The sequence below is a fragment of the Primulina tabacum genome, chromosome 2, assembly GCF_025594145.1.
Source record: "Primulina tabacum isolate GXHZ01 chromosome 2, ASM2559414v2, whole genome shotgun sequence".
NCBI lineage: Eukaryota > Viridiplantae > Streptophyta > Magnoliopsida > Lamiales > Gesneriaceae > Primulina > Primulina tabacum.
Window position 1 is genome coordinate 46860831 of NC_134551.1, and position 21745 is coordinate 46882575.

A 21745-nucleotide genomic window follows, 5' to 3' on the forward strand; every position below is an offset into this window, starting at 1 on the left:
CTAGGACCCTTCCTGACCCTAGACCGAGACCCTTAGGACCCATCACCCTGACCTGGTCGAGCCTCCAAGCCCCATGCATAAGAACGAGGCAACAAGATTCACACATGCACCCAACCCTTCAACTCTCGGCCCCTTTTTCTTTTCTGTTTTCTGTAGGCTGTTCCAGCTTGATTCTAATCATGTTGTAGCGTTTTGTGTGTGTGTCTAGGACCCTAAACATGTGTAAAAACATGACCCTAACCCTTCCTAATCATGGCAGCACCTTAGATACACAAATTTCACAAGTTTACCTCATGTACATGCAATATTTCGAAAATATTCGTAAAACCTCATGCTTTTCATTCAAATATAATTTAAACAATAATATGATGTGATGAACGAGAAAAGGAGATGTATGGCGTGCCTTTGCGTAATTTACGCACGAATATACGTTGACGAATCGAAGAACGGCGACGAACGATCATGGCTTGAACTCCCTTGAAGCTTTTGAATTTCTCCAAATTATTTTGTGTGTGCCGTGTGATGTTTTGCTAGGGAGAAAGAATTTGTAAATTTTAGGGAAGTGGGGCGTGCAAAGTGAGGGTTTTTAATATATTTTATAGCTAATTATTTACTAATTAGGCTTAGGCCCATTAAGCATATAATTAGGCCCATTAGTGCTTAATTAGTATATTAAAAATAATTTTGGTAAAATAAGTTTTTGAATTTAATAGCCAGGTTGCCAAGAAGTTCGTATTTTTGTTGAAAAACCAACACCGATAAAATTTACGTCCCGGCGTATAAAATCACCTCAAAACCCCATATTTTTCAAAAATAAGAAAAATCATCACCCATATTTTAAATAATAAAAAAAACAATTAACCAATAAAAACATTTTCTATTTTTTTAACCATCGGTCTCCGTTCCTCGATCGCAACTCGAATAACCTTTAAAAATACATTTTAATGCAAACATGTAGAAAAATATATTTTAAACACGCAAATATGCACCACATAATTAATTAATGCAATTAAAACATTTTAATCAAAATACAAAGAATTTAATAATTTATATGCATGTGGTTCGTGTGGCCCTTTAAATTTTCGGGGCGTTACAAAAACAATCTAATCCATGATAAAGCTCGTAGAGGATGTAATATTCTTGAGTTTGCATTGATGGAAATAAAGAATCTGCTGGTGGAATATATGTTAAGACAATATATGAGTTCAAATCATTTGACTTGTGTTCTTCTACATCCTCCAAATTCACTTCTGCCTCATCTTCGCATAGGAATTCCTCGAAGAATTCTTCTTCCTCCAACTCAAACACTTGTAGAAGATCAGATTCAGGTGAAGTTTCTACATGATTTCAATCACTCTCCAAACCTTGGTTGTTTGAGTTGTCATCATTCACCCATACCTGATTGGTCATTAATTGATCGGCAAAAATCGTTTCATTCTCTTGGCGGATTTCAGAAACTGGTTGCACTAGAAGCTCAATTTGCTCATCTATGAAACACAAAGCATTGTTGTGAATTTCCAAATAATTCTTATTTATCTCTGCAGAATCATTGACCATCTTCTCCCACTGGGCCATTATTTCATCTAAATGTTTACTACGCTCTTCTTGTTGCTCAAATGCTTGGTTTACAAAACTGGGGCAAAATTGTGGAGGATATTGATGACTCCAACCCTGCAGTGAAGGATCACAATGCCAGTGGTAGTCGAAATCTGCCATATCATCTAAAATGTGCATCGCACTATTGTAATCTCTATTAAATAAGTGGCTACCACTTGCCAAAGCTCCATAATTTACCCAACTTCTTGTTGACTCATCCAAACCAATATAGAAAATTCTAATAAGAGTGTAGTTTGACAAATCATTATACTGATATTTGTTTGCCAAATCATTAAATCTCCCCCAAGCAGCATAGAATGGTTCCGAGTATTGTTGGGCAAAATTCGTGAATACTCGCCGATGATCCATCTTGAAGTACCTAGCAATAAAATAAAAATAAATCAAATAAAATAGAAAAAAAATGATTTTTTTTCGGAAAAAAAATGTCTAGTCTCAAATAAGTAATTTATTTCAATATTAAATAAATTAGTCCCAGACAACAGCGCCAAAAACCTGACCAACGATTTCGGTTGGGAATAAATCTAGCAAGCGGACTAGGTCAAGTTATAGTAAATGGATGATGAGTCTAAGTATCGATCTCACATAGACTAATATTTAATTACTAGAATTTATATCACTTAACTTAAGCTAGACGAAATAAATAAAAATATGATATGTGAATTATTAATCTAAACTATTAAATAAAATAATTGCAATTAAAAACGAGAGATTCAAATATCGAGGAGGGATTCAAATTGAAATAAAGAACTAAGACAGACAACTGTACCAAACTCTACTACGTTGACACGTATTAAAATTCAATTATTTATTTAAATCTTGACAATCACGGTGAAATCCCCAAATTTATTTATTAAACAATTCCTCGAGTTAATAAACATATTTAAATCTAACAGTCCAATTATTTCTAATTGAATTTAATTAGATCTAAATGCATTAAATCTTCGTGGAATTTCAGTTTTCACCTAAAACCGTACACTGAAATCGAATACTATTTCTAGTCAGTTTAACCATATGTTGATGACGTCTTTGTTGCTATATTTAATCAATCATCTTCTGATTCGTGATTAATCAACAGACATGTAAATAGTTGATCAGGCTATTAGCAATAAATATTAAACTAACATCAAGCAATAATTAAAATCTAGAAAAATAATATAATGAAAATAAAACAAATATCATATAAGTATTGTAGTATTGTTTGGCCCTATCGTGGTCTTAGCCTAAATAAAATTATTCCATGAATTCAAAACAAAAGTGCAAACTCAGATTTAATTGCATAGAAGAAAACAAAAGAAAGAAGTAAATAAGGGGAATTCTCTATGATTAGGCGTGTGTGAGGAATTACTCCTGCTTTAGCCTTCTGTCTTCCTCCCTTCTGCACTTCCTAACTGTCGCTGCCTTTTCTTCCTTCCGTCTTCTGTTATGCTTCCTCCTTCTTTCCTGAACTTCCGTCTTCTCTTCTTCCGTTCTCTCTCTTCTCCCTTGTATTCTTTTGATCTCCTCTCTTCCTTTCTTCCTCCTCTCACTTCTTCTGCGCTGGTTTTTCTCTTTTTTGCGCCTCTCCTTCCTGTTCCGCTTCTGCCTCTTTTTATTCTTCTAAATGTGCCTTCTCATTCCTTTCCTTTTAAGCTCATCTCCAACTTAAAGAAAATGTAGATAAGATATTTATCAAGATTTACATAGATTTTTCCAAAATTTCAATATTATCAAGGAATAAATATTTTATTCCCTTTTTTTTTGTATTTTTGTTTCCTTTGAAATCTTATAAAATCCTCTTATCTCCAAAATTAGCCATTTTTTCTCTTTTTTTCAAATCTACAATCATTATAAAATTAATCCATATAAGCACATAATTAAGGATAATCATTACAGATAAGCACAAATATTATAAAATTAAATCCCTAAAATTTCTATAAGATTTGGACTTATCACACAGTCCCCAAATTTTTCCTCAGTAAAATTATTTGTGACATAAATAACAATTTTTTTTTCTAATTTTATAATATCCGACCTAGCATCATTTTTACAAAGATAATTCGAAAAACAATTTGCATAAATTTTGTCAAGATAAGGTAATTTAATTATTGTCTCAGGTCCACTGAAAACATTTAAAATCTTATTTGTGCATCTAAATAGATGTCTCACAACTTAATATTCAAACTGAACTTATAAAAATATTATATGAAAGATAATATTGAGGGAGATTTGCTTTCAAATTCTCACCAGATAATTGTATTTGTTTTCAGTCCTGCTAGATAAAAAAAAAAAAAAAAAATTGCACATTTTGATTCACACAAACAATATTTCTGCACTCTCTAAGTCTACATGTGGTTTTTTCGATAAAATTCGATACAAAACATTGAAAATCTACAACTAATAGATTATATTTGAGTACCAATTGTTTTAGATGTTGTACAAAAGATAAATATTTGAGTCTAAAATTGGAACAGTTATATTATATCAACATTTATTATACTTGTTTTTATATTCAAATAACATATATTAGTATCAGATCTAAAAGAGTTGATGATGAAATATCATATATTAATGTCACAATTTTAATGTTTTGTACCGATTTTGATAATTTATTATGCATATTTGGGTACTAAAAAATCATATATTAGTATCAGATCTGAAATGTTTTGTACTCTAATATCATATATTAGTAATATATTTTCAATATTTTGTATCAATTTGCATCCAAGATAAAAGTGTCATCAATACCAATACTTGTTATACATGTTTAAATAATTAAAAATCATATATTAGTATCAGATTTGAAATAGTTTGTGCTCAAATATCATATATTAGTACAAAATTTTCAATGTTTTGTACCGAATTTTTTCCGAGAAAATAATTGAGGGATTCTAAAAGTTGTATCAAAACATTATTTTGTCTCTATTATAACTTAAGTGTAACATATCGCAAAAACTCTTATGAGACCATCTCACGAATCAGTTTTGTGATATGAATCTCTTATCCGACCCATAAAATGTATTACTTTTTATTTCAAAAATATTATTTTCAAATATAGATCTGTATCACAAATATAAATCATTTATATCATCTCACGAAAAACCTATAAAGTATTGACGGTAACAAATTCACAGTTAGATTTATTTGGGTACTTGACAATCAATTTCGAATTTAATTAATTATTTTTTTAATCATTGTGGTAGATTTTGAAGGCAAGCTAGAGGAATGAGTTGGAAAATAATTTCTATACATATTCTAATAATGACCAAAATTATAATAATCGTTCATGTAAAAGATCAAACAAGCCATTATTAGAAGCATTCCCTGTCTTGCACGAGGCTTTCCAGAACTTGGCTTAAAAGAAAAGAGAGATTCAAAAGAAAACAAAAACTAAGCAAAGAAACATAATCGATTCGGTTTCTCTAGCGCAACTAGTCTACCTACCACAGCCTCTAACTCTGTTTTTCAACACAGAACCAATCCAAGTGTGTGTGTGTGTGTGTGTGGCCTTCAATAAATTAATTTGGCTTTCGTTTTCGCTGCTCTTGAAGTCGACGAGGAAGAAACCGAGTCATTTGGGGAGGACGTAGACTTAGATTTCTTCCGTTTCTGCTGCTTCCTTACGCTAGAAAGTTGTGTCATTGCCGGCTCTTTAAAGGTCTCAACTTCTGATTGCTTTCGCGCTATTTCGCCAAGATCTGTTTAGACAATGATCACAAACTTATAAGTGTAATCCCGTCGTTCCTCGGTTTTCGAAACAGCTAAAAGTTCACACTTAACTCAAACTTAAACGGAGTATGCTTCAAGCAACTAAGCAACTGATACCACCTAAACATCAAGTACTTATTATGTCGGTTCCTATGAGGAGTTGCTTTAGTTTCTTAAAATTGTGTCTTAAACCATATGGATCTCTTCTTTTTCATTCTTTTGTCGCATCAATTACCGAACAAATTGTGACAAATGAGCCAATGTTTTCCTTTCTATTAACTGTTTGGCTCGCGGACAAAAGATAAGATGACAGAATGGTATTGACCGCAACTTGTACATTGTATCGTCTCTTGTTCACAAAATTCATTCTTATCCCGTCGGGAGTGAGGCCTAAAGTTAATCTCTCCCAGAAATTAAAACAGGTCTTGGGTCATCATATTCAAGTAAAAGACGCAACCCGTGACAAACTTTATCTTTTACGAAACAGACATCGCACATGATATAGAAAACAAATGGCCGAATGTCCCCTCTCAATCTATGCACTAGTAAGCTCCACACGTGTAATTAAAGAGGAAAGAAACCAAGAACCCACCCACAGAAGACCATGGAGAGAGGGCAGAACCAGATTTCCCAATCGAAGTTGCGGTGAAATCAGGCACTGTCCTAAATTCACTCATCTGCATCAATGAGAGAATAAAATTAAAGCAAGATAGTTCATCAGGATTGTAGGAATAGAAACGAAATGCGATACATAACATACCCAAGTGGGAGCATTCCCGGAGGAGTCATCCCACCCGATATGGGCCAAATGCTTGACATCCGTTGGATACCCAATCTCCATTTCACGCTCTTTAACAACTACAAGAATAAAGAAATATTCCACACTTTCTCGAAAAAATCAAAACAAAACATCTCAATACACACACACACACATATATAGAGTTTGAAAAGGGGAGATTGGTACCAAAGATTTGAGAGAGCGTGTCTTTGAATCCTTTATAGATCCCCTTGATCCTTGTTCCCATTATGGAAAAGATGTACAGCTCCAATTCAACGACCCTTTTAAGAATTCGAAGCACGGTGTCGGAGAAAGCGCCGAGCAACTGGCTAAAAAGCTACCAGTTCCTTTGCCTAAAACAGAATTCAATGGTGGTTATAATATCACTTAATAAAATAAAGTCTCGGGTCTGGAAAAGTTGAAAGAAAAAGAATTTCGGCATCAAAGCAAGCATGTGGCCAAGGGATTAGCTTTTGGATACCGACACCCCCAACTCACGAGCAAAGTATCAAAGCAAAAGGACAATGTGCATGAAACAGTTCATTTTGGATCAACATATGCAATCAACAACTGTTACAGAAAAGAACATAGGCCGTCGATAATGCACCCCGACAAAGTAGATTCAGTGTAGAATTTTCCTCTCATCTCCACCCAAGTAAAAACTAAAGACCCGTATCTTCAAATATAGAACACACATGCAAACCGAGTCTGAACAAAAAATATCAAGAAAGTTTGTGGATTTTTAGAGATTTCAAGAAGCTAAAGCGCAAGAACTAGAAGCGGTGGCATTAACATTTAACAGTCGTGTGATTTGAGAGGTCTGTGGTTTTCAGACAGGGAGGGAAGGAAGCAAAAACTGAACTACCAACAACACCTGCCAGAGAAGGGTGGGTGGATTTGAAGGAAACGGAGACAGTTAAGTAAAAACAATATTTTAAAAATAAAACAAAAAACAATATTTATTTATCTATAGTCAAAAGTACAAAATACTCACAAATACAGAACCTGTGAACAGTTGCTAGAATGTGAAATTCGGGTGCTTCTTGTTATTCTCAGTCCACGACACCAATCATTGTAACAGTAACATGTATCCTAATTTCATTCTTTTTTTCTTTACTCTTTAATCATGGCCAACCATTTTCTTGCCCAAAGGCCAGAATCTTTTGTTGATGATATTATGTCAAAGCAAGTGGATAACTTTATATATATATCTCACGAATTTTTATCTGTGAGACGAATCAATCCTACCGATATTCACAATAAAAAATAATACTCTTAGCATAAAAAATAATATTTTTTCATGGATGACCCAAATAAAATATATGTCTAACAAAATACGATCCGTGAGACCGTCTCACACAAATTTTTGCTCAGATCTCATAACATTTCCTTGTAGAACCATTCCGAGACATCTACCTTAATTTTAATATTTTAAAATACCCATTTTCTTTTTCTTTTTTTTAAAAATAATATTCATTCAATCCCTTCCGAGAATAGGAAGGTTGTCACCACGTTTTGTTATGTATGTTTCTTGCACCTCGGCACTCATGAATGAATAAGGCAGCTAGCTGATGATCTCATTAACCGCCATTTTGATGTGGAAGAGATAGGTTGACCAATTTATTTATTTTATATTAGCTAGCGATGGACGAAAGTTCTCGACAACCGAAACAAATATCAAATTTTTTATGTACCTTTTTGAAGAAATTTAAGTTTGGCCTTTTGTTTTTATATTATATGGGTGAATTTTAGATAATTGATTATTAAACAAAAACAATGAACGATTAAAATAAAATCTCTAATTTAATTGCAATTTTAGTCATTTTATATTTTCTCTTTTTAATGCTTATCCTCTATATTATCAAAGCTAATTATAACAATATATTTTTCAATTTTTGACGCACTTGAGCTCCATATTAGAAAATTGTCCAAAATTGTAAAAAATTGTAAAATTGTAAATATAGAAATTTACATAACCGAAATTGTAATTTATTTTTCTTATATAAAAATTCTCAAAGTATACAGTTTTCAACGGGTTCTTCAATTTATCTCTTCAAAGTGATAGAGATGCAGTGCCAAATTTATCATAAAACGATCAGTCACACACATGAGTGAATAAAAATTTGCCTTCTCAGGGAAGTGACAAATCTTGGGTTTCTATGGAGTGAGATTCAAAAGATAGACCATTAATAAACTAGTTTTGGTTTTATTTTAGAAAGTGAATTTATATTTAGTTTTAATATAACTTCCTGAATTTTATGATTAACCTCCTGTATAAAAATCTTTGAATTGTCAATGAGCATATAACTAATAATGACTGAAGCCTGTAATATTGAGTAATTGACGAAGAAACAGCTTTACATGAAGCAGATCAGAAATCTTGACTAGTATACAGTTTCACTTGCCTGGGCCAAACTTGGCCATACACATCCTTCTCTGTATACCTTCGATCCCACGACCAGGGTACATCTGCATACGAGGTGTTTTCGAAGGGGGTTATGGTTAGATGCAGATAGCAGAGCAACATATGACTTTCAATAGAATCTAGAACATAAGGCCAACCTTGAGAGGAATATGGCCTTGGAGGAAGTTCATAAGGCACAGGGTAATTGAATTACATCACTACGTTCTTCCTTCAAGTTTCCTTTCCAAGCCAAGGTGACCAGTTTCGCTTTCTGCACCTCAGAACTTCTTGCTGATGCACCTTTGCCCTGAAAATCATATTGCCAAAGCCGAGAGTAAAACTGTTATATTAATACAATCAGGGACAGAAAAATTTATAGAGAAATATCAGTACATGCCTCTGAGTTACTTTCATCGTCTGTGCAAGAAAAACCACATCTAGATTTGCCGGAAAAAGGCAAAAAGAGTACTCCAAGCTGGGATAATTGAGGAACATGAAGAAGAAATCAGTTTCTTTTAAGTTAAAATAATTCAGGGAACAATTGTAATATCAGGGTGGTATCATTATCATCTTAGCATGATGAGGGACTTCAATTTCAACCATTTAATAGTTGGTTAGATTTTTCAAATGATGGTGTATGTGAAATTATTCAAGTGACCTCGTAAGAACGGATCATCAGCTGGGAATTGTTTTTCTGAAGAGCTCCCCAGGCAGCTTTGCTGAGGTTTGCTGAAGTAAGCAGAAACCATCTGTTCATCAAAACGATGGAGTCTTAAACAACAGTGAGTAGCAGAAAAGGTATTGAATTCAAGTAAAGTGGCACTGGAGTGGACTCTTACGCGAGGTTTTGACCATTATAACGTGTGAATGTCTTTATATGAGGCATTGCACGACTGCAACAATGAAAGGGCAAAAACACAAGTCCACTTTTTCATTGTTTCACACAGTTGAAATTGAAGGATATTGAAGAAACTGACAAAAAAATTGCTTCATAAACCAAATTAAACTATTCAAGAACCATCATAGCAAGATATATTTCAAACATACCATCGACCTGTGTGGCTTGCCTTCCATTTTGCCCAATACTTTTTCAAGAATTCTTTCTCTACATTCTTCAGAGGACTTGGAACTGCATTCCCAGCTGCATAGCCCTTGATAATAAAGCAAAAATTTATGTAATCCTTCATTCAGTTACTGAAGGTGACAGAGGAAAAGTTTAAATAAATAATCAGCATTGCCATGTTAACAAAATGTGCAAATCAGTTATTTGAAAAAAAACAAAAAAAGAACATGTGTTATTATCATTTAAACTGCATGCCAAGGAATTCCAGAACATTTAAGGCAGCGGCGACGGCAAGACCACACTGACAACCAGATAAAAAAAGAAATGCATGATTCTGATCAACAAAATCACAATATCGCTACATATTTCTCCTGGATAATAGAGGGGAAAACAACAAAGACATCATTTTCATTCATTTTATAGCAAAAATGAGGGACCGTTTTTTAGATACAATTGTGAGGGATATTTGTACGTTTACACGTTACTTTTCTAGATTATCAAAGATGCATTTATTACTTGTCAATTAATCAAATTTCAGACCCAAATAGCGTCAAATACTTAAACATGACATCACTGGCATTACTTCTAAAGAACAACGGACGTCTTCCACAGTTGGCCATATTATCAGTGGCTTTCCCAGTCCCAAAGGCTTTTGATCTTCCGTCATTCCTGCCGACATTGAAGATGCAAGCTCAGCCATCCATTTCTCATCCAAAGAACCTAGTGAAGAAAACTGCAGAAAGAAAGCAAAAGAACGACCCAAGAGAAATCAGAAGTAGAACATGATCTCCATGGAGACTTCTCGGACGGTGCATCGAAATACAAGTCAAATGAAGCTATCTCCTGCATGAAATATTTCCTCTCAAGAATTTGATTTTAAGTATTATGTGGAATATTCAGACTATATACTTAGAAAGCCAAATAAACCTCATGGATGTCAATCATTTAGAGCCTGGGTTATTTTCCATTTTAGCTTAATAACAATTATTAAACTGGATTTATTTAAATATAAGTTTAAAGAAGAAAAAACAGAACCAATTTTTGATTGTACAAAGATCTAAAAAGTTAAAAGCAAAAGCTCTAAAAACCACAACCTAGGCATATTAATCTCAGCTATTTTAAGCACATAATTTTAGAGTAAAAAACAACCAAATTTCACTTTTTTAAAACATCTGCCTGTCCAAACCCCAAATGCATCCTTAATTCTCAAGCTTTCAACCATTAGTTAAGAGTATATAATTTAGAATATAGGAGGGGGGTAAACAACATAGAGGTAGTGAAGAGATGCTTACACACCCTCGAAGTCGTACATTTCGCATATTTGTCACATGCACAAAGTCTAAGTGGCATCAGCAGTACTAAATACATATACTCATCTAATTTTATACCAAAATACGATATTTCATGACATGCATAAAAAGCTAAGAAAAATAACCTGATAAACAAGAGGAGATTTCTCAAACTCCTTCTCGAAGGTGCACTCCTGGAGGATGGTTCGCAACTTCATATGTCCCCATTTCCTTATACTGGAACCAGAATGATATCCAGGTACAGATGAAATGAGTCTGACCTGGGAGGGACAGGGATAATTAAGTCAGGATAATTATAATAGAGATCTTGACCAATAAGGTTGCATATGATATTAAAATTTTGTACAAGGATACACTTACAACTCAAATCAAAGATGGTATCATTTTACATCTTTTTCAGGACAAAATACAACATTCAGAAATTACCCGACTCTCAATTATCAAGATTACATGACTATCATTCATCATATTTAATATTGACCATGGAAGTATAATACAACAAAAAGACCATTAATTCCCCTAAAGAATAGAAAAGGAATGAGAAGAATAAGATAAATACCACTGCACTGCTGTAATCAAATTTTTTGAAGAATGATGCATTGATACTAAAGCTGCCAATAGCCGGTAAATTAGCATTGAATTCAGGCCACTGCAGGGGAAAGAAAAAAATGTTGCTAAGAGAAACTAATTCCAATACAAGCCTATGAAAATGATGGAAAATATACAAATGAAAAGCCTCTTGGTCATGCTCAGTTTAACACCAAGCTAATGGTTGGTTTCTCATGACATCAGGACAAATAATGCTGTTCATGAAAGCAGACCAGTTAAATTTCGAAACTGACATCATATAAGCAGTTCAACTAGGAAGAACCAAGAAAAAGGGGAAGAATCTTGAACAGTTCATGTGTGTCGTTAACCACTACTTCACATTGATTGTATATGCCATATAGATGGTAGTACCTTCAACACATTTAAGTAATCAATCAAGTCACTTTCAAATCCGCAACCACTACTAGCACTGCTTGGATCTTTCCATGGAAAATCTTGCATCCACAATGCTTGGCTTTTGTTGTTCCAGTCAACATATATCAAGTTAGCATGTATGAACAATGACTCGGACCCCTCGAGGATAGACAAGAAACATAGCTTTGGAATGATGTGTTCCATATGAAATTGGTAAAGGAGGCTTGTGGAGAATCCAATTGGAAGGCTTGTTTCTCTAAACATAATCGGCAAAAGGAAATGAATCAGTCAAATTAGTGACATCAAAATTTAATAAGAAGATATTGGCCAACCTTCATATACTCAAGCGTACCATCACCTTCGCCATGAATAACTAAAACGTGAGGAACTCTTTTAATTGTCGGACATGCTACGTCAAAAAGGAAAGAATCCAGTCAATTTAGTAAGAATTGATGCAACACCATACACTAAAACCAATGAATGAACAAGGCTGTTCGTGATGTTCCTTCATACTAATAAGTGCCTAACACATACTGATCCTAGCACTAAGAGTCACATAGCTCTTTGCAAAATCAACATAGTTGGTTTTATCAGAACCTCCTAGGCAACTATGTATAGCAAAAAAAGCACTGAATCCATCACCTTCGAAAACTATCATTTAGACCATGACATCATCGTTAAATAAACAGACCAACACAATAGATTGAAAAGACCAACCACTGTAGTAATATATACCACTTGAATTTCTGTGCTTCATTAAAAATGGGAATAAAGTGTAATATTTCTTCCCCCATGCTTTAGAATGTCTAGAAAAAATAAGCTGTATTAAGGCATGGTGATTTTAATTCAACTAAATAAGCAGCTTCAAGTTCAAAACTTCAAACAAACAAATTAACACTCCATGTAATAACACCAAGCAGACAACAAGACCTTGCTGAAGAAAACTCACCAGAAAGTAGCCAATCAATGTCTACCATGTAATTCGATAAGATAGCTATTAACACATCTCCCTGCAAGACAAAACCTTTAGTAAAAGTCAAGTCACTAGTATGTAAACATATTAATCCCCTTCAGCCATAGAGCTCTAAGCTTCCTTCATTTAGTTAAGCTCCAAGAATAAAAGTTGAAATTGGCCACACCTGCTTAAACCTACGACATACTCTAACCACAAACGACTGCAATTATACTGTGCAGTGGGTATAGGATTCTTACTCGAACCACATCACTGATAGAAACAGTGTTCGCGTTTGCCCACTCTTGTAATTCCTTTACTCGCAATAGTTTAAATGCTAAAGGCAACTTATCCTTCGAATTTTGAAAGCGAAGTGTATCCTCCGATGAATCCTGAGGCCCCAGAACATCATGGTTCCTAGCAGCCTACATAGCAGGGATATAAAGTAGTTAAAAATACTATTCCCAGAACAAATAAGCTAAGGACACCTGTAGCACATTAGTATCATGCGGAACCTTTTGCATTTTCTTGCTACTAAAAGCATGATCTTTGGAGTCACTGCTTCCATCATTCAAAGGCCTTTTCTCTCTGTTAGTTTTTGGGGATGTTTCCACTTCCTTGTCAATGGCAGACACATATCTGAAAACGTAATTACCTGGTATCAACTCTATGACATCACCAGGAAAAATATTCCACTTTTCTCCAGACAAAAGCTTCTTTCTTTCATTCTTGGACCTCCAAACAACTGGGTTAGTTCCTTCCTACATTTAAGATGTCTAATGAAATATTGTGTAGAAGAAAGATAGTAAAATATTGAAATAACATCTTAAGACATATGCAAGAACATACTACTGTTTCCTCCAGCAAAAACAAGAATCTGGTACTTTCAGCTAAAACAATTGTGCATATTTGCTAGGAAAAAACCAAAATAACGCTGGAAGGTACATCAGCAAGACTGGAGAGAGAGAGAGAGAGAGAGAGAGAGAGAGAGAGAGAGGAATATACAACAAATACATCGGCGGATCCATCATCCAAGGAATTGATGGTGAGATGTATCCGGCTCAGGCGCTTATCGACGGTGGGAATGCACTGGCGGCCGACATAATTAACGCCTCTCGAAACTGGTATTTTGGGCATTGAAGAACCATTTTCTTCCTCAAGATCATTGTTCAAAGGTACCAAGAAACCAACCTTGGAACAAGAAACAAAGGGGACGTAAACCATAAAATCCTAATATAAAAACTAAATAAGATGAAATTTTAACTTACCAGTGGAACGGTGGCCATTGCCACTTGGAATCCAAAGCGTGCGAGAGAAACAAAGGTTCAAAAAATGAAATAATGTTAGAAGAACAGAAGCCACGCTAATGGAGCCATGGAGGGTCGAGGACTTGGGGTTTTGGCAGTTCGAAATTTTCTTTTTCCCCAATAAATCGAGACTGTTGCCTGTTGGTACGATTCTTTATTTTTTTCCCAAAAAAAAAAAGAAAATTTACTCAATGAACTTACATTTTATGTTTTTTTTTATACATTTACGCGATCAAATGAAAATGTTTTCTTACGTTTCATTAAAAAAAATTACTTTAAACAATATTTTGATATTTGCACAGTAACTAAGATTTTATTATATACCTATCGAGTCATATATATATATATCTTACGTGTGTAACATAATACATGAATATATTAATATATCTTGCTCCGAAATTTGATGTCTTCGCAACCATGCATCATACACGGAGCAGTGCAAATGACACAACTTAATATCGAAACCGAAAGAAGTAAAAAGATATAGACTTAAAAAGAAATCATTTTCATAAACATGAAATTAATAACTTTATGGGTGCAGAGTGCCGATCAAAATGCTGAAAATTAATAAATATTGTTTTATAAGGAAATGAACTACTTAGATTCAAGTTTTCGTGATTTGTACCTCTTCTTCGGTGCTCTGTTCACGAATGGTTTTCATTGCAATTTACATCCATGAAACCTGCTTACATTTCTTAGTTGATGAGTGGTGATGCTCCATAAAGGCATTTGTCATCCTTGGACTCGGCCGGAAGGAATGATAAATAACAGGACTAGATTTCAATTTGCTCTCGAGAATCTGAGCAGAGCCCAGACATCATCATTTAGCTAGAGTTCAGGTCACCCGTCTATGATTCATCTAGCCAGGCCAGGGTCCTCTCGCTTGACCAAGGTTCACGTCATCCGACCAGGGTTCATCTAGCCCGACCAGGATTCATCTATCTCAGCCAAGGTCCTCTCCCCTGACCAGGGTTCATCTAGCCTGGCCAGAGTCCATCTTGGCCGGTCAAGGTCCTCTCGCTCGACCAGAGTTCAGATCACCCGACCAATATGGGTCACCATGCATCATTAGCTAGACAATCAGTGTCCATGACAAGACCAGAATATTATGGGCCGCTATGCCTACTGACAGAGGACAAGGCATGGACAGTTATTAGAAGACAGTGCATGGGTATATGTCTAATCATAGATAATGTCCATGCACTATAATAGAGATAATCTTCTCTCCTATAAATACTCAAGTTTGCTCATTTGGGAAAGATATATTGCATTCTACTCCATTCAATAAATTATCTCTCTATTCAGGGACGGATCCAGAAATAAGAGTTAGGGGGAGCTTGAACTCAATATGATAAGTTATATATTATTAAAAAAAATTACATTATATCGTTCAACGAAGTTGTGCTCTACGAGATTCTTAAAATCATCAATAATAGAATCTACATCAATATGTTTAGCTAAATCTCGTTCAATATAGAGTGTCAAATAATCGACAAAAAGAAAAAAATGAAAATTCATGATATTGAGTGTTTAAAAATTGAAAATTCATCATACATATTTAAAAATTTTCATTCACATCATGCAATTTTTAAATAAGTACCGGATGGGTTCGAGTATCCTATTGTTCCTCCCTTCCAACAACAGCTATACCCAAAACATTCGTGCTTCCATTTTTTTGTGAGATTTGGCCCTCAATATTTTTTTCCATGTTCTTCTATTCCAGTACATGTTTGTTAAGAGGATCTCAGATCACTTTTATGTTTCTTACAGTTGAATCTGCATGTAAATGGGTTGGGTTGGGCTGTGCTGGGCTGGACTGGACATGATATTGGTGGGTGGGCTAAAATTTAACTTAAGTAGTAAAAAAAAAAGGGGGCTGGGCTACAACCCAGTATAGCCCTTTAATGGATCTGCCACTGTCTCTATTTAGTTAACCTTGTACTGACTTAAGCATAGGAGTAGCCACGTCCGAAATCCTTTCGGCGCCCCACTGAAATTTTTTTGTTGAGTGTGTGCAGATAGTCTGACCCGAGCTCATCTTACCATGTCAAGGTTACTCACAGGCCATGCCACCCGGGCTCATCCTGTAAGGCCAGGGAAGGTCAGTCCACTCGGGCTCATCCCATAAGGTCAGGATACCCGAGCTCATCCCTCCAAATCAGACCACTTGGGCTCATCCCATCATGTCAGGCTATACTGATCTCATCAAGTCAAAAATATTTACATTGAAAGAAGACCATCTCTGCTCGATAAATTGTCCACCCAACTCACCTAATCTACACGAGAATCATCAATAATGGGTATCAAATTCAAAAAACTATCAAACTCAAAAAAAATATAGTTTTGACAGATGTTGAATGAAAAGAAATTATAGATAAAAACTTAGACCTTGAATTCTGCGACATAAAGTGAAGCCCTCCTTAGTTAGTGATGGGGTTTAAAAAAGCGAGAATGAAAAATCAAAATCAAAATCAAAATCAAAATGGATAAAATACGTGAAAGTTAAAAAGACGGTTTTGTGGGAGAGACACTGCTTAGAGGGAGTAAATTCCCACTAATCACATTTCATCACTTTACGAGAAAAAATGGACATAGATTTAAACTTTTAATATAATATTTTTATTGTGGTTATAGTAACGGACCAAACAGTTAATATGACTCTCTCAACATTAACAAAATACTAATTATTCTGCACACGTGATGCGTGTGTACAGTCTTTTTATCATTATTGATGGACTAAAGTGAAATTTGACAAATTATGGAGGGACTAAATTGATATTTGAATTGTTGAAATATAAAAAATAAAAAATAAAAGTGTGTGTTGAAATTTAAAACAAAAAACAAAAGTGTAATATCAGGATCATATAAGAGTAAAATTGGAAGAAAAAGTCGGTATCCTTCTTAAGTGGTTACTATCATGTCCTCAACTTTAATAACATATGATACATAGAATAGATGAAAGGAGATTTACAGATCTAGACTAGATTTAATTTTGATATTAAAAAAATAAATTCTTTTAGTTCACTATAATAATAAATTACGTTGACTTTGGTGAATGCATAATTAGTTAAAACCTACACAATTCCCCTTGTTTTGTTTCAGAAAAGTTTTGATATCTATATGTTTGATATTTATCTAGAAAACTCCATCTGTATTCATTATTTTTGTATTTTAGCAAACAAATTATCCATATTTCACAGTTCATAATAAACACAAAAAATAATAAATAAAGAAAAAATGGGTCAATACTATTTATTGCGTGCATGAGACCATGGTGATCACAACCATTTCTTGCACTTGCGCATTATATTCCTATATTCGAAAACATAATATTCACCCTGACAATAGTTTTTGAAGATTTCATTTTTCTTTTTAAAAATTTTGCCACAAAACCAATATCCGTCTGTGTATTAATCGATAATTGACTATATAAATATAAATACATATATATGATTAATTAAGATAATAAATTGTCAACCGCGGCCGTCGAGCTCTCTGATATGGATAAGGTGAAATAGATTAGCAACATGGTTCCTAGGCTTGACCTGTGACATATATATCACGCAAGTTCATTAAAATTAAAGCTAATAGAAGATAGAAGAAGCATGTGATCGTATAGTTATTTAATTAATTTGACTCACATAGTTGCAAAGAATAGAAACATCCTTCTGGGATCAATTGATATTCGACGGCGGAAACTGGATTTCTTGGCCAGAAGTTTACTCTTTACAGCCGCCGTGTTGCTGATGGAGCCATTGGAGATCATAATCAGATGGTGGAGCGGAGGGGCGATGGAGTCGTCTGCCGCCACTAACGCCGCCTTCTCAGGCGTGCTGCCTCCGTACAAAGACGTTGCTGCATGATTTTGTTGATGGGTTACAAAATAATATTATTTGGTTACAAAATAATATTATTTGGTTACAAAAGCTTTTTCAAGTTCAAGCTAAAATTTCTGGTTTTTGAGAATAACAAAAGCAGATCATAACATTTATCCAAACGTCAAAACCACTTCTGCGTTTTTTTTTTTAAACACTTTTAAGTTACATCATCTGCATCCTTCAAGTTTTTTAATGACATGGATTTGGTCCTTTAATTGATAAAAATAATAATAATTTGTGACTATAACTTCTAAACAATTCTAACATGTTTGCCTCCTTTTTTCTTGATGAATAACACCAGTACTATCTCATTTTATTTTATTTTCTTATAATACCATCAACAAAACTCCTAATTAAAATTTATAAATACGAAATATACAGTATTAAAAACAAATTTTGAGACAAGAACTGATATGATTTGATACTCATAAAATATTTTTTTACTAAAGATATGCATTTGATTCTATAATGATGTATATTTAAAATACTTATTTTGGAAAATTAAATCTTCAAAAAAGCCAAAAAAATATAAGTAACCAAACAAAGCAATTATTGGAAAATACCATTTTATCTTCTAAAGGAAGCCAGAACATGACAAAGCAACAGCGACAGCCCATACGATATGAATGGTCTTGTTAACTAGTAGATAGGCACTGCTTAAGAATCAAATCTACTATTTTTCTGAGAATTAGTGTTAAATTTAATTAAGCAATGCCATGTTGACTTCGCGGGCCAATATTGATGCTAAATTAAATATAGGGGTGTCAAAAATTAACATGATCCATCAGTCCAACTCGAACCCATCCGAAAAATATCAGGTTATGATTGAGGGTTTTCGGGTTTGGGTAAGATCATGCCGAACCCGAAACCTGATCCAAATTTTTTTAAAGATTGGATTGGGTTCGAGTTGATCTAAATTAAGAGTCAGTTCACCTGTTAACCAGAACTCACCCGACCCACATGACCTTTAGAGAATGTTTTGTGTATTTTTATTTAATTTTATTTGTAGGGTGTACGGTGAAAATTGCAAACCGCCCATACTATTTAGAGAATCATTTTGTTAAAAATAATAATAATAAAAAGCATTAATGTTGTATAGCAAAAAAAAATCGAGTTAATCTGGTTGGTTCGGGTTAAAATTGATAATTTGTTTGTAATATCATTGCTTCGATCCGACTCGAACCCACCCGACTTGACTGAATTGACAACCATAATTAAATATATGTTTTTTTACTCGAAACATGCCATGAGATTAGATTAAGACCATGAAATATCATGTTAAACTTAAATTGGGGAAAAAATGCAACTTAAATATACCGGTAAATATAAACATGTGCATGTGTGTGTCTTAAATTAAATTATATATATGGGAAAATGATAAGTAAATCTTCATCTCAATAGTTAAATGTGTGTTCAGTCTCTGTCAAATTTTTTTTTAGGAATCCTGACTAAAAAAAAAAATCACTCTTTGATCCCATGTGTTTTTTTGGATGAAATTCAGTACAAAACATTGAAAATTTGGAACAAATATACAATATTTCATAACTAAATATTTTAAATTTGACACTAATATATGATTTTTGAGTATTCAACATGTAAAACAAATTTTGATATTAATGACAAATATTTTCGGATTAAAATTCGGTAAAAAATCTTGAAAAACTAAATTTTTCCCCGAGTACTAAATGTTTTGATATTTGAGTACTAAATGTTTCAAATATGACACTAATATATGATTTCTGAGTACCCAAACATATATAACAAATTTTGGTATTATTAACGTCTTTTTTCAGATGAAAATTCGATACAAAACATCGAAAATTTGTTATTGATATGTTTTATTCGAATATTAAATGTTTCAGATCTGACACTAATATATGATTTTTGAGTACACAAACATGTATAACAAATTGTAATATTAATAACACATGTTTTTTTCCGAATGAAAATTGATACAAAATATTAAAAATATGATACTAATATATAATAGTTTATTACAAATTTTTTCAGATGGGGTAATATGATATTTGAACACACAATAAAGTGTACAAATCATTGATATTAATATAGTTGTTCCAATTTTATACTCAAAATTCCATCTTTTGTATCATATATAAAACACTGTTCTGCAATATCATATACATTTTACATATTTTCAATGTTTTTTTACTGAATTTCATCCGAAAAATAATTGTGGACTCAGAGAGTGAATAAATATTTTTTGTATAAATCAGAAATTGAACAAAAAGTTTCGATCTGATAAAGACTGAATACACGATTAACTATGATGATGATTTAAAAGGAAGTCTCCATATAATATAATATATATATGGGTTCGTTCAATCCTAGGTGTGGGGGCAGTGCCCAAACCCCATATGAATGATTGGGATTCCACTTCATGGGAAAAAAAAAATTAAAAAAAAAAAAAATTGGGCCAGAAAAAATTTCCGGCCCTTGGATGTACCCTGCAGGAGTAGGATGGAATAATCCATATATATGTATGTATACCACTCGATGAAATTGAAAGCATACCAGTGACTCTTTGGTTCACGACAGGAATTGAATCGCCAACTCTACTTGATCCTTTTCTTGAAATGTTTCTCTGCAACTTTAATTGTAAATATATCCACCAAAAATCATATATCTATGAAAGACACATTTTTGCCCTACCTTAGATAATATCTAAGTGTAGATTCAATGGCATAAAAAGATAATTTACCATTTTATCGTGTGATACATTAATGAATAAAGGGTTGAAATAGGATTGAATAATTAGATTCATTATTTTACGACTTTGATTTTGAAATATTATACCCTTTTTTAAAAAAAAAAACAAATAAAGCCCTTTTAAATAGTTCATCCAATAATATATATTTCGATAAAAGTTTATATACTGCATATTTAACAATAGAAGATTGAATCAATCATATTTTTATTTAAATAGACAAAACATTAATGTAAAATAGGATATAAGAAATTCAAGAAAATTAGAAACAACAGAGACTCGCAGTTATAATTTAATCTGAATTGAAAGTACTTACCGTAAACGATGGGTTGACATTCAGTTTGTTCGTCAATGTTAAGAGAAAATGGCTCCATCTCCACTACGAAGTTATCATCAGATAAAGCTCTTTTTTCCTTCAATTCTTCACCCACATGTTTACGATGATCACTGCCCATTGAATTCCCAGCTCCTGCAAACTCATAATAATCAGAACTCGAGGATTCAACTAATTACACAAACACTTCCGCCACAAGAAGCCTGAACACCGACCCAAAATGGAACAAACACGCCGATATCGATTGGTGAACGAGCAGATAAAGAATAAGTTGAGTTGCAGAAGAAGACTAATTTTCTTACAAAGAGGTGTGTTGTAATAATTTGGTAAGACTTCAAATTTCAAACCTTAATTAATACTAAAAGCAGAGCTTTTTCCTTCGATTGCAAATTTTAAGTTTAATTTCTGAGAATCTTTTTGATTTGCAGACGAAGTTTCAACTATCAAGGTAGGATCTGTTTGATTTGAAGTAGTATTATCTGGGCTGGTGACTTGACAGTCACACGACTTCGTAATTTTAATTGGAATCCGAGTTCATACATGATTTTTTTTTTCTCTCGCTTATTTATATTAGGAAAAAAAGAATTTGCCGGTAATTTGTAATTTTTTTAATTTTGTTTCAATAATTTTTTAGTTTCTCGCCTCATTACAATAATTTTTGAATTTCGACTATTCTCACACATTTATAACCGAAAAATGAAACGTAACAACAAAAAAACGCTGATGGATA

General features: G+C 33.5%; 2 protein-coding genes and 1 long non-coding RNA gene across 8 annotated transcripts; all 3 read right to left on the reverse strand.

The window, feature by feature from the left end:
* Positions 1-4882: 4882 nt before the first annotated feature.
* LOC142533001 (CRIB domain-containing protein RIC9-like) lies at positions 4883-7227 on the reverse strand. 3 transcript variants are annotated; one of them, XM_075639593.1, is made up of 5 exons: positions 7074-7227; positions 6266-6432; positions 6062-6159; positions 5894-5978; positions 4883-5291 (listed from the first exon to the last, which is right to left on the reverse strand). In XM_075639593.1, the coding sequence occupies exons 2-5, from the start codon at positions 6324-6326 to the stop codon at positions 5104-5106; spliced, it is 432 nt and encodes a 143-aa protein (XP_075495708.1). In that variant the 5' UTR covers positions 6327-6432; positions 7074-7227; the 3' UTR covers positions 4883-5103. The 3 variants fall into 3 exon arrangements, with proteins under 3 accessions (XP_075495708.1, XP_075495713.1, XP_075495698.1); XM_075639598.1 differs by having other exon boundaries at positions 7085-7218; XM_075639583.1 differs by lacking the exon at positions 7074-7227 and adding an exon at positions 6687-7029.
* A 1127-nt stretch (positions 7228-8354) lies between these two features.
* Positions 8355-14224, reverse strand: LOC142533021 (tyrosyl-DNA phosphodiesterase 1). The gene is given in 18 exon segments (XM_075639610.1): positions 8355-8548; positions 8642-8684; positions 8686-8790; positions 8881-8958; positions 9142-9232; positions 9323-9376; positions 9531-9634; positions 10130-10279; positions 10982-11116; positions 11416-11505; positions 11817-11954; positions 11956-12075; positions 12152-12228; positions 12769-12829; positions 13032-13196; positions 13287-13532; positions 13777-13962; positions 14040-14224. Coding segments are annotated over 18 exon segments (1959 nt in total). The 5' UTR covers positions 14058-14224; the 3' UTR covers positions 8355-8450.
* Positions 14225-17467: 3243 nt separating this feature from the next.
* On the reverse strand, positions 17468-21540 carry LOC142533030 (uncharacterized). Of its 4 annotated transcripts, none has more exons than XR_012816664.1 (5): positions 21363-21540; positions 20998-21150; positions 20489-20564; positions 17720-17933; positions 17468-17623 (listed from the first exon to the last, which is right to left on the reverse strand). It is a non-coding gene; the product is annotated as an uncharacterized LOC142533030 (long non-coding RNA). The 4 variants fall into 4 exon arrangements; XR_012816663.1 differs by having other exon boundaries at positions 20489-20558; positions 21318-21538; XR_012816662.1 differs by having other exon boundaries at positions 20489-20558; positions 21231-21538.
* Between the last annotated feature and the right edge of the window lie 205 nt (positions 21541-21745).

Bases quoted from the DNA above. Each gene is read 5' to 3' on its own strand.
- LOC142533001 (XM_075639593.1), bottom strand. From the start codon at position 6,326: ATGGGAACAAGGATCAAGGGGATCTATAAAGGATTCAAAGACACGCTC. The intron at 6,160-6,265 runs GTACCAATCTCC...TTATTCTTGTAG, and splicing joins CACGCTCTCTCAAATCTTTG to TTGTTAAAGAGCGTGAAATG. The intron at 5,292-5,893 runs GTGGGTTCTTGG...TTGTCTAAACAG, and splicing joins CTCTCCATGGTCTTCTGTGG to ATCTTGGCGAAATAGCGCGA.